Genomic DNA, 20,194 nt, shown 5'->3' on the forward strand with positions numbered 1-20,194 from the left:
CATCCCCCCAAACCACCTGCCGCCACCCTCAACCTCCACCTCAAGGGCCCGGGGCTGGGGGCTTCCACTGAGCTTCTCACCTGAGGTGGGGGCCTCCCGTGGGCCCAGAGACATCCACGGGTCCCTGGGGCTGGTGTGCATGTCCTGCATGCTGGGGACTTCTGCAGGGAGCCGGGGCAGTCAGGGTGCAGAGGGAAGGCCACCCCCACCAACATCTGCTCCCACCCCACTACTCAGGCAGGACATGGGGAACCCAGGACAGTAGAAGGAAAAAGCAGCAGACTTGTGTTTTTATAAACACCCTTCCCAGGTTTCAAGAGAGTCTTTGATTGCATAGAAAATGCTCATGTTACGTGTTCAGCAAAAGGAAAAGCGACATGTAAAATTAGCGTTTATGTTTGATCCCAATGACATAAAGCAAAAAATGATACACATTTTTAATTGAACTGATGAAAAGATAAACAATCCAGTTTTAAAATGGGCAAGGAACTTGAACATATGCTCCTCCAAAGAAGACAGACAGATGCCAACAAGCACACGAAAAGATGCTCTACATCATCAGTCATTAAGGAAACGCAAATCAGAGCCATAAGGAGACACCACTTCGTATGCACTAGGATGACTCTAATCAGAAAAGACTGAAATAACAAGTGTCGGCGAGGATGCAGACAAACTGGAAACCCATGCACTGTTGGTGGGAATGTAAAATGGTGCAACACTGTAGAAACAGCCCGGCAGTTCCTCAAAAAGTTAAACGGAGTTACCATAGAGCCCAGCAATTCCACTTCTAAATATATACCCAAGGGAACTGAATATACACACCCACACAGAAACTCCTACATGAATATGTTCATAGCAGCGTTATTCATTATGGCCAAAGGGTGAAAACAACCCAAATATCCATCAACAGACACATGGATAAACAAATCGGGCACATCCATATAACTGAATGCGATTTAGCCGTAACAAGGAATGAAGTGCTGATGTATGCCACAACTTGGATGAACCTCAAAAACATTCCGCTAAGTGAAAGAAGCCAGATGCAAAAGGTCTGCTCTTCCTTTTATCTGATATTATCTAGAATTGGCAAATCCATAGAGACAGAGAGCAGGTCAGGTGACCAGGGAAGGGGACTAGGGTTAATGGGGAGTGATTACTTGATGGGTACAGGGTGCTTATATGGGTGATGAAAATTTTTGAACCTAGAGAGTTGGTCGTTGTACAACATTGTGAACACAACAAATAAGAGCACACTGTCTACTTGGACTTCCCCGGTGGCGCAGTGGTTAAGAATCTGCCTGCCAATGCAGAGGACACGGGTTCGAACCCTGGTCCGGGAAGATCCCACATGCCGCGGAGCAACTAAGCCCGTGCACCACAACTACTGAGCCTGCGCGCCTAGAGCCCGTGCTCCGCAAAAAGAGAAGCCACCGCGGTGAGAAGCCCGCGCACCGCAACAAAGAGTAGCCCCCGCTCGTCTCAACTAGAGAAAGCCTGCGTGCAGCAACGAAGACCCAGTGCAGCCAAAATAAATAAATAAATAAAAACAGCACACTGTATACTTTAAAGTGGTTAACTGTGTTGATTTTCACGTCAATTTTTAAAAATCCATATTAAAAACAATTGGATTAATAGATGAAGGGATAGAGAGTAGATGATGAAAAAGTAATTACAACAAAATATTAATTGTGAACCTGATGGTGGACACGTGGCTGCTCACCACACAGCTCTTCAACTTTCCTGTGTGATCCAAATTCCTCATCGTCTCTTGTCCAGCTTAGTGAACTTACTAAAACCCACAAACTGTACCATTAGCATGGGTGAATTTTACGCTGTATGATGTTTAACCACCTCAATATTAAGTTCTTAAAAAGATTTTCATCACAAAATATTAGAGAAAAAATGCAAAAGGCTGAGTAGATAAGATTAGGATAATAGGAATTTTTAAAAATGATACCCAAAAGAATACTAGCAGGACACCCCCAAAATGCTCACAGTGACTGTGAAACAGACTCACAGAGAACAGATTTGTGGCTGCCAAGGGGGAGGGGGGTGGGGGAGGGATAGATGGGGAGTTTGGGATTAGCAGGTGCAAACTATTTCAGAGGATGGATAAACGACAAGGTCCTACTTTATAGCACAGGGAAATATATACAATATCCTGAGATAAACCATAATGGAAAACAACATATATACTTATACACATACATATATATATAAAACTGGGGACTTCCCTGCTGGTCTAGTGGTAAAGAACCCGCCTTACAATGCAGGGGATGCGGTTTTGATCCCTGGTCAGGGAACGGGGATCCCACATGCCACGGGGCAACTAAGCCTGCGTGCCACAACTACTGAGCTCGTGCGCCTCAACTAGAGCCTGCATGCCACAAGCCACAGAGCCCATGCACTCTGGAACCCACGCCACAACTAGAGAAGCCCAGGCGCCACAACGAAAGATCCCGCATGACTCAATGAAGATCCCGCGTGCCGCAACTAAGAACCAACGCAGCCAAAAATAAATTTTAAAAAAAATGATAAATAAATCTTTCAAAAAATAAAACTGAATCACTTTGCTGTGCAGCAGAAACTAACACAACATCGTAAATCAACTATACTTGAATAAAATAAATTAAAAAAACAAAACCACCAAAATGCTCACAGTGAAAGTTTCTGAGTGCTTTGTGTGTGTGTGTGTTTTGTGAGGCAGAGGTGGGGGGGGGGTCCCCTCCTTCTATTTGTTAGTTTTTCAAATTTTCCACAATAAACATATTACTACCTCGTGGAACAAAGTTATAAAAAATAAAATAAGTGAAAATCCCATTCTCGCATGGACATCTTGCCAGTCTCCAGGGAATATTTAGAAAATAATGATTTAGGGTTGGAAGATTCCAGTAGAGAAGAGGTAAAATCTTTGTTTTCATTTTATTACCTACCCTCCCTGGGCCAAAACCTCGGACAAGGCTGATTCCAGTTCTCTCCCCTGTTCTGGTCTCCTACGCACATTCGGCCCTGCGTTCACAGTCCCCAGCCAGCCTTGGAATTCCTGCTATCTCTCCGTTGCCTGAAAGGCACCTTTCTGCCAAGCCCACCCTGCCTCTGGCTTCCCCTCCTGTGACTCTTCTCTGCCACCTTTTCAGGCTTAACTTGGAGTCCGGGGCCCCTCCCCACACCCACACCCGCAGGGGATGAGGCTCTGCTGGGCCAGCGCCGGCCCCTCCACTCCCATCATTCTCTCTAAGAGCCTGGATTTCTGCACCTGCTCCCCACCTGGCTCCTACTTCTCAACTCTCCCCACTTTGGCCTGACAGGCAGGTGCCAAATCTGTCCTAAACATCTTTCATGGCGTCACTCTAGCTCCAAAACTTTCAGTGGCTCCCCTGGGCCTATTAGACAAATTTAATCAGTAGCCAGAGGCCTGAGGCCCTCAGCATTACCCCAGCCCGAAGAGCACCCGCCCTGGACAGACCTGTCATCACCCCCATACCCTGTGCCGAGGGCCGGTCCTGGGCCCCTACTGGTCTCGCAGTTACTGAGCACTTGAAATGTGGCTTGAGGGACTGAGAAACTGAGTTTTAAATTTTACCGAACTAGAATTATTTTTAAATTTAAACACTGACACTTGATTCATTTATTGAAAAACCTTCAGTATGTCTGGAACAACTTGGGGATGTGAATCTGCTTTTTCAACTGTACGTTTCATGACATCTAAATCGAGATCGACTACACCAGTGAAATTTTAGCACTGTGGGTTCAATCCCTGGTCGGGGAACCAGGATCCCACATGCCGCAGGGCAACTGGGCCTGCGCGCCACAACCACTGAGCTTGCGTGCCTCAACTAGAGAGCCTGCGTGCTGCAAACTACAGAGCCCACACGCCCTGGAGCCCATGCGCCACAACTAGAGAAGAGAAAACCTGTGCACCACAACTAGAGAGAAGCCTGCGCGCCACAAGATCCCACGTGCCTCAATGAAGATCCCGCATGCCACAACTAAGACCTGATGCAGCCAAAAATAAATATATATATATATATAAAAAAAAATAAATAACTCTTAAAAATAATAAATAAAATGTGGTTCTTAGAAAATTTTAAATGACATGTGGGGCTTGCCTTCTATTTCTATTGGCGAGCACTGCTCAAGAGTCTAGAAAAGATGGGGAAGCAGAGCTGTCCTGTGTGTCCGCTCAGAAGCCCACCCCTCAGGGGGCCGCGTCTTTGCACCCTTGGCCCCTCCTCCCGGGCACTTGCCAGTAAGCACTACAGCACTAGTTACAGTACCCAAAACAGCAGGAACCACCTAAATTCTAAATTCATACCCACCATGGACTTCTGTGGAGCCCCTAGAAATCACAAGACGAAAATGTTCACAGACCAAATGTCATTAGGGGCAAAAAGGAGATACAAAAATCACCCATACGTTACAAGGAAGTTCACTAAATATTTATCCCAACAATGGATGGAGTCAAGGGTAATTTAAGTTTCTCGCTATATACTAATTTTCTAAATTCTCCAAATTTTGCACAATGAACATAATTATTTTTATAATTATGAAAACAGCAATGAAGGTTATTTCTTTTACAACTCAGCCTGGCCTGAAGGTCTCTTTCTGTTTCCCTCCTTTCGACCTATGTGAATGCCTCTCTGGGGTAAGTTCAGGACAGCCTCTTCCAGGAAGGCATCCAGGGTCCCGGGACACCGAGTGGCTCCAGGGAGCTGGACTTGTAAGAGCCCGAGGATCCATCTGCTCGTGCACCCCAAGGGCCAGGCCCAGGCGAAGGAGCCCCAGGAGCCCGGCCCAGGGTCCCCCAGAGCCTCACCGTCACTGCCACCCACCCTTTGCTTATGGAGCACTGTGTATTCAGGCACTGTGCCAAGCGATCATCACGAGCCTGGAAAGTCAGTCTTATTAACCCCACTGTACGGATGGGCAAATCGAGGATCAGAGAGGAGGGGCAGTTGCCCACGGCCACATGGCTGGTCAGCAGTGGGGTGGAGATTTGAATCCAGGTTAGCTGTTGACTCCAGGCCACTGGCTCTTAGCCACCTTGCCACGTGCCTCCACTGGAACCCAACCATTCCCCCATCATTAGCACATCAGGGCCACACGCCTCTCTGCAGTATCTCAAAGCCACCCCCCGGCTCAGCCCCAACCCACACCTCCCTCAGTAACACCTCCTCACACCAAGTAAGTGGCTGGCCTCTGTGCCCTTTGTCCTGCAGCTCCTCACGACTGGGACACCTTCCTTCCCAGTGGGGATGGGGGTGAGGGGAGGCGGGAAGGCAGAGGCAATACGCGAGGACAATCCTTCCTGGACGGCCTCCCTCTCTGCACTCAGTCACCCAGTCACTCAACAATTACTGAGTACCTAGCACGCGCTAGCTAAGTTCTGCAGGGGTATAAACAGAAAGAAGGAAGGGGACCTGGCCCTCAAGAAGCTTACAGCTAGTAGGCCTACAAGCCATGTACAACCACTGCAGCACCCGGAAACCAACCTAAGAGTGACAGCAGTTACAGTGAGCTACGGGGGTGGGGTAAGGGATGCTACCTCCGAGGGGGGAAACAGGGCTGCCTGGTGAGGCTGTCCAGAGCCGGACTTTGTGGGTGGCAAAGGCTTCACACACGGTGATGTGTGAGAGCGTTCCAGGGGGCTGACAGCACAGGCAAAGGCCCAGCGGCAGGAAGGGCTGGCCAGGTTGATAGCAGGGAAAGAGGTGGGGCCAGGGGCCAGCTGCCCCCCCTGTCCTTACCTGGAGGAAGATGGCAGGGCTGCGTGTTACAGGGCTCCACATCCGCAGGCCTGGAGGGCTGCAGGCTCCCACAGAGGCCGGGCGGGCCAATGGCGCAGCCCACCTGGCGCCTCCGAGTGCCCGAGCTGCAGCTCGTGGAGCACTGGGGCCCCCCGGGGTGGGAGTGGGGAGAGAGAACAAGCCCGCAAAGGGAGAGAGACCCTGAGACCGGGTGGGGGGGGGGTACCCAGAAGACAGGGGGAAGGGGGAAGCTGCCTGGTACTGCGTGTCAGACCCAAGGACAGGCACATGTGCAGCCTCCGGTCAGAGGCCCGAGGGACCGGGATTGGGCAGCAGGTATGGGTGGGGGGAAGTACTCACTAGACCCCAGGCGCCTACGTGCCAGGCCTGGTCACTGAGGGGGGGACAGCTGTCATGCACACAGGGCTCAGTGAGGGGGGGACGGTCCTCCAAGGAGCACGCTGTGGCGTGGAGCAGAGACCCCTCGCCACCCCGGCAGGTGACAGTCCGCCTCCGGACCCCGGCGCCACAGCTGACAGAGCACTGTAAGGACCGGGCTGTCAGCACAAGCTGGTCCTCGCCCAGCTGGAGTCCCACCAGCCTGGCCCAGAGGGCAGACAGCACCCTGCTGCCCCATGCCCAGTTCCCAGGCCCAGAGAGGCCGAGTCATCCTCCTGCGGTTACACAGCCTGAACCATGGCTGCAGATACCAAGCTGAGGTGCGTTTTCCACATTCCTTCATTTGCAACTGCAACATAGGTAGGTGCCAGAAGCAGTGACCAGCAGCCCTATTTTCTCCCTGGCCCCCAAACAATGTGCCCGGCTTCTTCTTTCCCACCCGGCCTGGGACCCTAGAGAAGGAGGAAGAACACGGGAGCAGGAATCCAGGCCCTCGCTCTAGTCCCAGCCTTGGCCACTGCTTCCAAGACCACGTGGCAGGTCACTTTACTCCCAGGATCTGTCTGCCCGAGGCGGAGGACGAGCCTCCCAGCCCTGCCCTGCTGCTGCCCAGGCCCAAGACCCAGCTCCTGACTTCCGCCCCTCCTAGCAAGGCCCGGGCCTCACCTCGCCCCAGGGCTCCGCGCTCCAGGCTGTGCAGCGCTGCAGGTTGCAGGCCTGCGTGGTAGGGGGCTTCTCAGGCAGGGCCGCACACTCAGTGTCCTCAGCAGCCTCCTGGACGCCGGAGCCATCAGACGAGACACAGTAGACGGTGCGGGACTGGGAGCCGCCCTCACAGGAGGCCGAGCAGGGAGTCCAGGGCCCCGTCTTCCAGCTGGCAGGGAGCAGGAAGGCGGTGAGGCTGGCCCTGCAGCAGGCGCCAAGGTCCAGGCCCAAGGGGGCACAGGAGCGGAGGGGGAACCACCACCCGGCCCATTCTCTGAGCATCAGGCAGTGCATGTGAGGGGCAAAGAGCCCTGCGCAAAGGCCAAGGTCCGGCCCTGCTCACCCATTCCCACCACTGTGCACTGGTCCCTAAAAACACAGAGCCTGGCCGCCTCCCTCTCAGTGTTCCTGTCCTCACCTGAGTTCCCCTTCCTCCTCCTCACCAGGTCAGCCATCACCCCCAGCCAGACTCCATCCCCTCTGGGGCTGAACTTAGTGGGGAGCATCTCCCGGAGGGGCTGTGCTCACCCAAGTGGGGAGTGGCCCTTCCTGGCTGTGGGGCCCAAGGACCTAGAAGAAAGGGCCAGCCCACATGCAAAGCCACACCCACCACCATCCCAAGAGACCAGCTGCCACCAAGGCCACAGGGAGGAAGGACTGCACAGCCCTGCGGGGAGCCTGTGGCCCAGGAGCACCTGTTCCTGCACACACGCTGGGCACCAGCGAGGTGCCACGCTCTGGGCTGGTGCAGGTAAGAGGTCCCTTGTGAACAAACACAGGCACTGCCGATGCCCTCAGGCCCCTTGGCCCGAGCCCTGGCCCACTCCTTGGCATCTGCCAAGTCCCCTGCCAGCTCAGACAAACGGGGCCTCCAATACCGCCCCCTCAACCCTCCCGCCGCCAGCCTGGACATTCTGGGCACTGTGTGGGCTCAGGATGGCGGACGGAATAGCCTGGGGTCTCATGCTCAGGACCCCCCACTGCCCCTGCCCAGCTGACGGCTGGCTCCTCCCCCTCTGGCCACAGCTCTGAGGAGCCCCTCAACCTCCTTCTTTGCTCAACGCCTAAAGCGGCTGAGGGACCCCGCTCCCTTCCCACCTAAGAGCTTGGATCCCGCAGGGGCCGAGGGGGCCAGCAGGGCCTCACCGCTTGGTGTGTGGGCAGGGCTGAGGGCTGCAGGGGCGGCGGTCAGCTGGCCGCGGCTGGTGCCGGCACAGGTGTTCAGGGTAGACCTCATTGTCGATGATGCAGAACACTGGGCGGGTCTGCTGACCTGCAGAGGCCCGGCCGTAGCAGGCAACCAGTCAGTCCAGACTCGCCAAATGCATTCTCTGGGCCAGGCACCCTTCCGGACACATCCCAAGCGTCACCCTGATTAAGCCTCACGTGACCCCCTGGGGTAGGCTGCCATCACCATCCTCAATTTACGGATGAGGAACCTGAGGTTCAGAGACTTGTATCTGTGGGCGATGGAGCCCCGCTCTGAGACCTGACCACTAGCTCCAGGCCCAGGCTCCACTGACAATGGAATACTGTCTCCTGTGAGATGCCACTGCCTCGGGGAAGCCCTCTGGTTCTCTTAGGTTGGGCGGGGGCCCTTCCTTGAGTCTCCTGATCTCTGGGTTTCCCCCAGGTGACCCCCCATGACGTGAAGCTGTCTCCTCTACTTGTCCACCTCGCACCCACAGCTGGAGCGCCTGGAAGACAGAGCCAAGCCCCGCGTGCAGCCGCGCCCCCTGACCGGGGCCCTGCCCTCACCTCCACCACACGTGGCGCTGCAGTCGCCCCACGAGCCATGGCTCCAGCTGAAGCCGGGCCGGGGGGAGCTCAGGGGCAGGTGGTACTCGAAGCGCACGCCAGGGTTGGGCTCCTGGCTGATGAGCTGTGCAGGAGAGTCCCCACTGAGGCCTGATGCCAGGGAGCCGCGCCCGCCCAGCCCACAGCCCTCCTACTGGCCGCCCCCCTCTCCCGCCAGCCCCGCTCACCTCGATGATCAGGGGCTCCGAGGTGGGGCCGCGGGCGTGGAGCCGCTCGGGCGCCAGGTCCCCCTCAGCTCCCCGCTCATAGTGCAGGACGGTGCTGGCCACAGGTAGGGCCCGGGCGCCCTCGATGGTCCAGTGCCCGTTGAGGTAGTATTCACCACGGACGCTCTTCACCGCTATGCGGGGCGAGCACCCAGGTCAGCTGCCCTGGCAGGACCCACCCCCCTGCCCCAGACCCAAAACTTTCCTCACCCAGGAAATTCCTGCTGGCGGCCGCCTCCTCAATGCGGATGCTGGTGGCCCCCACGGGAACTATGAGGATCTGGTTGTAGCCTGAGGGGACAGAGATGCTCCGGGACCACTCTGGCCACAGGGAGGAGTTGGCCCTGAGGATGCTACGTGCCCGGCAGCACAGGTGGGGTCAGGGAAGGGCAAGGAGGACACAGGCAGGGCAGGGTGCTTGGGAAAGAGTGTTCCTGAGGAGCAGACAGCCTTACAAAGCCCAGAGGGGCGGGCAGGCTCCAGCACCCATACTGACCGGGAGGGGAGGGGGCAGATGGGGACAGTGGGGGAAGGGATGAGGAGGCATCCAGGTGGCCACTGGATAAGGGGGCAGAGATCCTAGTGTGAGCCCACAGGCTCCTGGACAAGGGTTTGGCCTCCACCCTGAGGCGGGACCTCAGGGCTTTCATGACCTGAGTGCCACATCAGACCCTCTAAGTGCCATGAGAGCAACTCAGCCAGTGAGGGAGACAGGCCAGGAAGGAGCAGGTAACAGACCCTTGTCTCAACTGTCTGTGGACCCCGGGAGGAGCCCCACCTCTGCTGAGGTCATTGGCATCAAAGATGCCTGTGACGGGGTAGCAGGTCGTGCCATCACCACCACACTGCAGACATTTGTCCTCCTGCTTCGACGAGTCCAGGTTGTAGTCACAGCCGACAACCTGCCAGGTAGAGATGAGGGGAGATGGGAGAGACCAGAGTGAGTCACGGTCACACCAGGACTTGAACCCTGGCCGCGTAGCCAGGTCCGGGAGGTGCAGTAACCAGTCACTAGCCATGGGGGCCGAGGAAACCTTGAATCTGGCCTGTGGCTGACAGTCCGCCTCTTCTGCCTACTCGGCACCGTGTCCCCTGCTCTGGCAATAGCACCTCATTTTCCTTCCTCTGTGGGAGCACCTCTCTCCCACAGAGTTTGCATACGGTTCCCCAACAGGGGCTTCGGGCCAACCAGCGGGTTGTATGCCTTGCTCAAAGCTCACAGGGGGAGCCCCAGGCCAGGACAAGCCAAAGGCAACCCCAGGTTGCTGGAACTCCTGGGAATAGGGCGCCCTGTCCCAGGGAGTTGCCAGGCTGGGACAACTGAAGCCTGGGCTGCTGGGCCATCTTCACACCTCATCAGAAGAACCTGTCTGCCCCTAAGCTGACCAAAGAGACAAGGAGAGAGATGTTTCCAGCATCATCATTCAAGCACCTGCAGCCAGCCAGCCACCCCCTCCCCCAATGGCATTTTTTTTTCTTAAGTCAGTTTTAGTTGGGTTTCTATTACTTGCCCGTGTGCCACAACTACTGAAGCCCGTGCGCCTAGATCCCATGCTCCACAACAAGAGAAGCCACCGCAATCAGAAGCCTGTGCACCTCAACGAAGAGTAGCCGCCGCTTGCCACAACTAGAGGAAGCCCACGCCCAGCAACAAAGACCCAACACGGCCAAAAAAAAGTAAATAAAATAAATAAATTAAAAAAAAAAAAAGAAGAAATACACTGGCGAATGCTTAGAATATTTATGCCCGGAAGATTTGAGGATACAGGAGAGAAGGCTATAGGGACATTATCTTCAAGTATCTGAAAATAGGAGGAAATCCAGGGGTGGGAGAGGGGAATGCAAAGAATTAAGAATAATGGGGCTTCCCTGGAGGCGCAGTGGTTGAGAAAATGCCTGCTAATGCAGGGGACATGGGTTCGAGCCCTGGTCTGGGAAGGTCCCACATGCCGCGGAGCAACTAGGCCCATGAGCCACAACTGCTGAGCCTGCGCGTCTGGAGCCTGTGCTCCTCAACAAGAGAGGCCGCGATAGTGAGAGGCCCGCGCACCACGATGAAGAGTGGCCCCCGTCTGCCACAACTAGAGAAAACCCTCGCACAGAAATGAAGACCCAACACAGCCATAAATAAATAAATTAATTAATTAAAAAAAATAATGGAAGAGAGGTTCATTTAGTATAATTGTGAGCAGCTGTGAAGAGCAGCGTGGAAACAAAATTACCGGGAAGAGGTGGTAGCCTCAGTGTTCACAGTGCCACCCAGAGGGTTCCTCTTACTGTGGGGCTAGAGTTTTCAAAGGGCAAAGGTAAGAGGGTCACAGGGCATCTGCGATGCAAGGCACCTTAGAAGCTAGTCTTGAGAAGACGTCAAAGTCATGAGAGCCCCTGGCCTGCTGGTGCGGGGCTGGGCGACGTCTGCAACAGGCCCCAAGCCATCTGGTGGGGGTGGGGGCATAACTCACCCGGCAGCTGCCATCCACGCAGATGTCCCGTTTGCCAGGCTCGCAGGGTGTCCCGTCTATGACGGCCTCCCTGTGCTTGTAGTAGAAGCTCTCCCCCTTGGGAATGCAGTTCAGTTCACATTTGTTTGGGGCTGCGGCGAGCAAGAGGGGAAAGCTGAGAGGCTGCGCAAGGTTCAAGGTCTGTCCTAGCAACAGCGACGTGTGGGCAGGAGCCAGAAGCACGCGCGCCCACGACTGGGAGGGGCCCACAGCGCCATACATACTCCCAGTGGCTCAGAATCCCACCCCCAAGCCAGGGAGAAGGGATGCTCTCCCCGAAACTGCTGCATCTCTGGGAATCCCTGGGAATCAAGTCGAAGAAAAATCCCAGAATAAGGAAAAAGCTAGACATTTGAAGAGGTCTATCCCAGCCTTATTATTTATAATAGTCCAAGTTTTAACAATCAGCTACTCTATTATCTATCACTAGAATATTAACGCGTGTTGACTGTGCTATTAAAAACTATGATTATGAAGACTAGACAGTCATGTGGGAAGATGCTTATAACAGAGTGCAAAGTGATACTATGTAATAACTACAAACAGGTAAACAGAGAGAGAATAATGTGAAAAGGGCTAGCATGAAATGCTAGCCTGGATCCTATGAAAGAGATAGGGCTAAGGTTTTCTTCTTGTTTCAATTTTTATATTTATCTAAATATTATATACACATTGTTTAAACAGCCCAGAAGTGCTAACAGGATTGTAATCACCTCCACCCAAAGAAGGCATCCCTCAACAACCCTTTTTAAACTTTCCTCTGTGTTCTAATTTTTCTATAACATGTATTTAAATTATTTTCAACATACCCTCACCTTAGGATCCAGGAGGAGCAATGAATGCAAACCACCCCACTGGGGCCGCCCCCCCTCTGGCCAAGACCCCTTCCCCACCCCAGAGCACACACAGCTCTGTTAACTGATTTGGAATCCCGAGTGCCACAGAGTTTCCAGGAGTCATCCACAGTGAGCAGTGAAAACTACTACTCAGAAGGTATGTTCTGACTCATCTAAAATGTTTTAAGTACACATGTTAGTGTTTTTTGTTTGTTTGTTTTCTTGAACTGTATTGCTCTAAAAATTAATGACCTACATCTTCCTCAAATTTACCCAGAGCCAGGTTCCGGCCCCAGAGACTCTGAGTAAACGAGCTCTTGCCACATCAAGCCCCCTGCAGCCCAGCCTGCAGTTTGCCCAAACTCAGGCACAGACACCACTCACCACCTCGCACCCCACCCCCTGCCCGGCCCCCCACCATGCCTCCTGCCACGTGAGGAATGCTTCCGGAGCAGGCCAAACAAAAGAAGTCTCAAAACGTCAGCGGCTTGGCCGAGGCTTTGTTTGAAAACGTATGTACGGAGGGGAAAAGGATGGAAAAACCTCAAAACGACCACCACTGTTGTGCCCTGCTGGGGGTACTGGAGGTTTTTCTTTAAATGTATTTGACAACGTGTCTATAATATGGTAATGAGAACTGCGAAATGCAGTCAGTGTAGCAAAGAGATCCCCCAAAGATGGGGCCCAGCATAGGGCAACGCAGTGGGGGGCAGCAGTCGGAGGGACTCGCGCACTTACCGCCGTAGTACGGCAGCCACTTGTACCGCCGCCCCTGGAACTCCTGGCCGTCGAACTCGGCGCACTGCTCCGCCCTGAAGTCGCGGGCCCCGTCGGGACAGCTCTGCGGGGCGAAGGGGACAAGGGAAGGGGCTCGTGGGTCCACCACTGGGGTCTGCCGCCCGGTTAGTCCCGGGGAGGTGGGGTCCTGTCCCCCCAACCCCCGCTGTAGCTTCGGGGAGGTGGAGTCGGGTCCCAGGGCTCCCGTGCGCCCGCTCTAGGGGCCTTGGGCTGCCCGGGCGAAGCTATCATTTCAGGGTGGGTGAGGAAGGGGTTGCTGTGCACCGACAGGAGGGCCCCCGAGGGCTAGGATGTCAGCCGAGCAGGGCGTCCGGGAAGCTGTCCCCCCACCCCCGGGGGCTTTACCTTACCTCGGTGCGGCAAGAGCGGTGGCTCCGGGAGGGGCCCACGCAGCCGGAGCCCCCATCTCTCCTGCAGGGCGAGAGCGCTGGGAAGACCCGAACCCCCATGACCCAGCACCCCGCCCCCTCCTGGGGCTCCCCCGCCAGGACCCCAGCTTCGGTGGCGCCACCTGGTGGGCACCACTGGGCCCGAGGGGTGGCAAGGAGGGGAGGGGTGCGGCCTCACACATAAATCCCTTTACGTAGGTTTAATCAGCCCTCTGTTTATACCTGGGAGAAGCCAGACCCAGAAGTCTAACTACCCCGGAGTTTGTCTAACTTGGGGCCACTCTGCCTCTTAAAGCAAATTCCCAGAGAAGCCTCAAATTCTGCCCTTGGAGACACAATAAGATGTAATACCTACCCACCTGGTAAGGTTATTCTGCCACTTAAGGAGTAAATGAGGATAAGGCACTTATAGTAATGTCTTATCTCTCTCCCTCTTCACGCAAAGTTTTCAGGAACAGGTAAACCCACTGACAGGCAGGGTGTCATCACCCCTTCTTTTGCACCCTATAGTACCTATCAGAGTGCAGAGCACAGAGCAGGTGCTTACTAAGTCACTTAGAGTGAAAAACATCTATACTTGACAAAGAGGCTGACAGTAGAGAAACCACACAGGTTAAACTGTTGAAGATTATTCATTAATTCAACAAGAATTCACTGCGCCTGCCAGGCACTGCATGAGGATCTAGAGACTCGGGGTGGATGAAGCAGGAATGGCTCCAGCCCCCTGAAATAAGGTTGTTGTTGCAGTCAGAGTGTAAGGACGTGGAAATGACTCAATTTCAAATTCTCCACTAACGCTGCTCCCAGCACAAATCCATTACGTCTGGCACTGTGGCCTGGCACTGGCCCGGGACACCTAGCCCAAGACCCAGCTGCTCCCTCACGCCTGCCCTCTTTTTACAAGCTGGCCCATTCCCACCTTCCTACCTCTGGGAGTAGCAGGGGCGCTCCCGGAAGCTGACGCCCCCTCCACAGGTCCGGCTGCAAGGGCTCCAGCTGCCCCAGGAGCTCCAGGTGTCACTCTGCCGCCTCACCCTGGGAGCCTGCGGGAGGAGACACTCAGGAGGGACTCAGCACTCGGAGCCCCACAGGGTGCTCAGGGCTCCCCCGGGGCCCCCTGTCTCAAAACACCCCCTCCCCTGCAAAGAACCTGAGATCTTGTCTCCTAGAGCCAAGCCTTCAGGACGGCAGCACCGCCAGGCACCCGGACATACTTATTTGTGGAACTGGCCAGCTGTCACCATAAGGAGCTGGGAGCCGGCCTTCTCATCCGTCAACACCACCTCCCCCAGCCGCCCCTACTTGCCAAGTACAGCGGGCAAGCCGCCAAGCTGGGGGCAGAGATCTCTCCCCTGACCGTGATATCCCCTGGCTGGGAAGAGCCTGGTTTGAGAATCAAGATGTCTGCGAACATTCCCTTGAATGGAAGCCCACGGATCAGCAGAGCATGCCCTTCCAGGAGGGAGATACAAAAGGGCAGGAAGAACAGCGTGTCATCAGGCAGACAGGGCTCCACCTGTGCGGGGAATGTTGCCCACGGGCAGCGCCATGTTTTTGTAGCTCTGGCCTATTAGAATAAGAACTTAATCTAACCGTGCGTGCGAGCATGCGTGCGTGGTTGGAGTGGGGGCTGTGGTTTCTTCCTGCCGATCTGTGGCAGGGACTCCCAGGACTTCCCCAATATCCATCCTCCCCTTCTCCTATTAAGAGAACCCTTGACTCTTAGCTGGATACCTGGCTGCCTCCACCCCAAAATTCATTTCCCAGATTTCCTGCAGCTAACCACAGCTATATCACTAAATTCTTGTCAGTGAGATGTACATAAAAGTGTTGGGTAGCAGCCTCCAGTACAGGCATACCTCAGAGATATTGTATGTTTGGTTCCAGAACACCGGTATAGAACAAATATGGTGAAAAAGCAAATCACACAAATATGGGGATTTCCCAGTGCCTATAAAAGCTGTTTGCATTATACTGTAATCTATTAAGCATTCTGTCTAAGAAAAAACAGAAACAAATGTATGCACCTCAATTGAAAGTACTTGGGGCTTCCCTGGTGGCGCAGTGGTTAAGAATCTGCCTACCAGTGCAGGGGACACGGGTTCGATTCCTGGTCCAGGAAGATCCCACATGCCGCGGAGCAACTAAGCCCGTGCACCACAACTACTGAGCCTGCGCTCTAGAGCCCGAGAGCCACAACTACCGAGCCCGTGCCCCAACAAATGAAGCCCCTGCCCCTAGAGCCCATGATCCGCAACAAGAGAAGCCAACGCAATGAGAAGCCTGCGCACCGCCATGAAGAGTAGCCCCCGCTCGCCGCATCTAGAGAAAGCCCACATGCAGCAACAAAGACCCAACACAGCCAAAAAAAATAAAATAAAATCATTTATTTTTAAAAAGTACTTTATTGCTAAAAAATGCTAACCATCATCTGAACTTTCAGGAAGTCGTAATCTTTTTGCAATAGTAACAAAGATCACTGATCATAGATAACTAAAAAATATAATAATGATGAAAAATTTGAAATATTATGAGAATTACTAAAATGTGACACAGAGACACAAACTGAGCAAATGCTGTTGGAAAAACGGCACCGACAGGCTTGCTCGACACAGAGTTGCCACAAACCTTCAATCTGTAAAAAATGCAATATCTGCAAACGCAATAAAATAAGGCGTCCCTAAGAGATAGCTTGCATGTGCATTTGTCCTTTTTCTTCTTCCTCCTGTATTCCTTCCTGCTATTTGGAAATCAGATGTGATGGCTGGAGTTGGAGCAGCCTTCTAAACTATAAGGTAATTTGGGAATGGAGGCTTCACATAGTGAAGCAAAGATAGAAGAATCTGGAGCCTGGAGGATGTGGTGAGACAGAACATCCCTAGACTTCTGACCTCTGGGTGTTTATTTGAAAGAGGGATCAAGTCTTTCTTGTGGAAGGACTGTTATTTGGGACTCTGTAACAGAAGAATAATCCTAATAGATGCAGTTTCCCACCCGAAAAATGTGACACCCTGCAGCTGGCATCAGAAGCCCACATGCTACACACATATTCTCTTATTCACTCCTCAGAATAACCTGACGGACCCCAGTGCATGGAGTAGAGAGAGGCAGAGAGAGAGGGAGCCACGTAGGAACAGGTGGACACAATAGCAGGTTGTCTTCACTCAAGGCCTCTGCTCTTTCACCAGGGTCCCACCGACCTCACCTGGAGAACCAACGCCGACACTAGCCGAGGCCTAAGGAGCTGGAGAGGTGTTGGACGTGATTTCTTGCTAGGAGGCAAAAGGTGGACTGGAAATATGTCCCGTTTGCTGGAAGGGGACTTTATTTTAGGGCATCACGACATAATAATCTCTAGGGGAAAGAAATCCCTGCCATTTTCCAGAGGAAGAATTCAAGTCCTAACGTGGAAAAGCAAACTCTTCCTCCCGTCGCGAGCCACCCGCCGGCTGAGGATGGAGGTTTGCGCACGCGCAGATTACTCACAGTGTTCTAGCGCCTCGGTGCCAAACATCAGGTTTTCCTTGTTTTATAATAAAACCAGAACCCTGAATCAGAACAACTCACACATGCAATGAACCACGTACAAAACCAAGAAGGAAGGGCCAGCCAGACCAAAGGTCTGAGCTTCCACTCCTCAAATCATTTACCCGTCAGTTCTAACTGGGCCCAAATCGCCAAGCCTCCAAAAACCAGCGAACCAGAATATAAAAGTGTTCTCTCTATGAAATTTAAACTAAAATTTACTTGGATCCGTTCCCGTTTTAAAGGGGAAGATGTTGAATGTCGGGGTTGGAGGGTGACTTTCCAGGGACCACAAGCACCTCCACTCCAGACTCATCACTACAAAATAAGAATTCTGGAAGCGGCCCACCAGAACTGCTGCTTTCTCATCCTGCCGCCTCCGCCTGGCTACTAATTACCTCTGATCAAGTCCTGTTTGGGTGTCAGTCTCACTCCTGAAGCACGAGACTGAGCCTCCCCAATCTACCCTTCCCTGCGACTGGGCTGGGCTTACCGGCGTGGGCAAGGCAACAAGGGGCACCCCTGCCACCCAGCCACCTTGGGCCATCAGGATGGGGTGGGGGAGGACTCACCTGAATACAGGACCCCTTAAGTGCCAAGCCTTACAAACATCCCCTTGCCCCCGAGCCCAGCACCCGTGAAGCAGGCATCCTAGAGCCAGGCCCTGTCCTGTACTTTAGTTTCTCTGACAAAAAGAAATCAGTCAGCCAGCAGCATCACAGACACATCTTGTTTCTCTATAATTACCCAAACCATGAGCCGCATGATGGTGTGAAGCCAGAATGAGCTGCTCCAGTCCACCCTCACCCTGGGCCTGTCCTCACCTGTCTCCTGACGCTCTCAGCACCCCACCAGCTCCTCCTCCAACCCCACCTGGGCAACTCAGGAGCCCCCTTTCCTGCTGCACTGTTCCCAGGGGATCAGCTGCCCGACGTGCATGGGTGAGGGTGGGAGTGGGAACAGAGGCGAGGAGATTGGAAGTCCCCCTCGTGAAGCCTCCCCCCAACCAGCCTGGGGTTGGGGGCGGCAAGGGGCGTGGTGCTTTATCCCTCCGTAATCAGCTACTCACTCTGCTCAGGCTGACCCCTGTCAGCACAGAGAATGAGCCCATGAAGTTCTGGGGGTCCGGTGAGGAAGTCCTGGCCTCAGCTAGAACCGGCCTGGGCCATGGGGCAGGGGGCTGCACCCAGCTAAAACCGGCCTGAGCCACACCCTCCCGCAGACAGTGCAGGGGGTGTGGAGAGTTTTCAGCCCCAGCTATCCAGGTGTCTCTAAGGGAGAGAGCACCTAAGAGGACCCAGGTTGCTATGGACACCTTGACTTACTTCACCTGCACGCAACCTGTGGGTGGGTGTTATTATCCCCCCGCCCCCCATTAAAGGAATCTAAGACCTGGTGATTTGCTTAGGGTCACAGCTGTTAGGAGGTGGCTCTGAGTTTCCTCCTGGTGTCCTGACACTGTCACCATGCCCCACCCGCACCCTGAGCTCTGAGCTTCAGCCAGGCACCAGGATAAAGCCTGTGCCGAGGACCTCAGAGTGTGGCACTTAGGGAACAAGGACCATGGGGAGGCAAAGCTGACCCGGGGAAGCCAGAAGGTGGTGGAGAGGACATGAGCAAGGGGGCTTTAGCCCACTCTCTGCTCTGACTGTGGCCCATGCTAAATCCGTGGGGCGCTGGAGCAGTGCCCACTGCTGACGTCCATCCCTGCCTGCCCCTCTCGGCCCTGGTCGGAGGAGTCCTTCTCATCCTCCACTCACATTTCCACTGAGGCATCATTCCCCCTGCCCTCCTCAAGGCAGCAAACAGTTTGGGTCCTTTCTCAGGGGTCCTCCTGCTGGCCTCAGAGGGCTGGGTAGGGCTGTGGGTCTCCCCCTGCAGAGCGCTCTCCAGGGACAGGACGGAATCTGTGCCCTCCATCCTGTCAACGCAGGAGAAACTTGGCAGGAGCAGCCTCCAGGACCAAGCCCTGCTCTGCAGACAGTCCCTTCCCCAAAGATCGGTCCTGTGGTCTAGAAGATTCTCTGTACCTCCATAGAACCCAGGTATGTTCTCCAGGGAGCCCTGTCCTTCGGGCTAATGAAACCACTACTGTGATGACCAGTTGACTTCCTGTGTCCACTTTCTAAATTTGCGCTAATGCGGTAGCCACTAACCACATGAGTCTATTTAAATTCATATTAATCAAAATCAAATAAGATTCAGTTGCATTAGCCACATTTCATGTGCTCAGTAACCACATGAACTGAGTGGTTATCTTATTGGACAGCACTGATGCAGAACATTTCCATCATCTCAGAAGGTTCTATCGGTCAGCCCTGCTCTAGATGCTAACCCCAAAGGCAGTGGGGAATGGCTGGCACCCCAAACCCCCCCACTGAGGAGCAGCTGAGTTTGGTCCCAGGCAGGTGGCAGACATCTGGTGGGATGGGCCACCTAGCCCTGCATCTTGGCTGGTGCCAGCACTGACCCCCTCTTCCTACCACCGTGATATACCACCCAGACAGGACGTTCCCAGAATTAGCAGTGCCCCCCAGCACCTTCTGAAGGGGGAGGGCGCTGGGACGTTGCCATTTCTGCAAACTGTGCCCCAAAGCCAGGAGGGAAGTTTCAAGGTCCCACCCCTCTTTGAAGGAGCTGGGGCCGAGGGTTCCCTCCTCCCACACCACCGTCCCCGTCGCCGACATTGGCCCTCTCCTGGGGATGGCGCCACTGCCGGAGGTGCTCCAGCCGTCGGGGGCTCCGGCCCGCGGCCAAGCCCTCGCCCCCGTCTCCCCAGCAGGGTCCTCCCGGGGCGGGACGGAGCAGGGTGGAGGGGAAGGGTCGAACTCACCGAGGACCCGGGCGCCTGGGGCAGCAGCAGAAGCGCGAGCAGCAGTAGCTGCATCTCGGCCTGGCCTGCGGGAGAGGCAAGGGTTGGAGCGCGTGGGCGGGACAAGGCGCCGCCCCACCCACCCCGAATCCCGCGCTCCCCGCGGTCTCCTGGGCCGGCGCGGCGGGGGTGGCCTGTCCCTCCCTCCCGGCTGCCCACAGGTGACCCGGACACCCGCAGAGGGACTTGTGGGGATGCCGTGGGGCGCAGCGGAGCGGCCGTGCCACTCACACGGTGAGGGAGGGAAGGCCCGTCTATAACTGGCTGCTAAAAGTTCAAGAGTAACTTCTTTCAGGGTTTCAGCGGGATGGAAAGAGGGCAATTAAAAATACTTCCTTAAAAACAAAGACAAGGGCTTCCCTGGTGGCGCAGTGGTTGAGAGTCCGCCTGCCGATGCA

The 20,194-nt window shown here is 54.6% G+C and overlaps 1 protein-coding gene across 1 annotated transcript in view; it reads right to left on the reverse strand.

The window, feature by feature from the left end:
- The window catches only part of PAPLN (papilin, proteoglycan like sulfated glycoprotein), a gene marked incomplete at both ends in the record, with an annotated part of 31,576 nt that extends 11,765 nt beyond the window's left edge, over window positions 1-19,811 (reverse strand). The window contains 14 exons of the mRNA XM_082849736.1: window positions 81-161; window positions 5,748-5,889; window positions 6,108-6,290; window positions 6,813-7,020; window positions 7,998-8,124; window positions 8,610-8,733; window positions 8,837-9,009; window positions 9,086-9,166; window positions 9,654-9,777; window positions 11,338-11,468; window positions 12,951-13,053; window positions 13,361-13,421; window positions 14,327-14,442; window positions 19,758-19,811. Of these exons, the coding sequence (XP_082705862.1) occupies window positions 81-161; window positions 5,748-5,889; window positions 6,108-6,290; window positions 6,813-7,020; window positions 7,998-8,124; window positions 8,610-8,733; window positions 8,837-9,009; window positions 9,086-9,166; window positions 9,654-9,777; window positions 11,338-11,468; window positions 12,951-13,053; window positions 13,361-13,421; window positions 14,327-14,442; window positions 19,758-19,811 (1,708 nt within the window). The remainder of the gene's footprint in view (window positions 1-80; window positions 162-5,747; window positions 5,890-6,107; window positions 6,291-6,812; window positions 7,021-7,997; window positions 8,125-8,609; window positions 8,734-8,836; window positions 9,010-9,085; window positions 9,167-9,653; window positions 9,778-11,337; window positions 11,469-12,950; window positions 13,054-13,360; window positions 13,422-14,326; window positions 14,443-19,757) is intronic.
- Between the last annotated feature and the right edge of the window lie 383 nt (window positions 19,812-20,194).

Source organism: Leucopleurus acutus, assembly GCF_964270905.1.
Source record: "Leucopleurus acutus genome assembly, chromosome: 1".
Taxonomy (NCBI): Eukaryota; Metazoa; Chordata; class Mammalia; order Artiodactyla; family Delphinidae; genus Leucopleurus; species Leucopleurus acutus.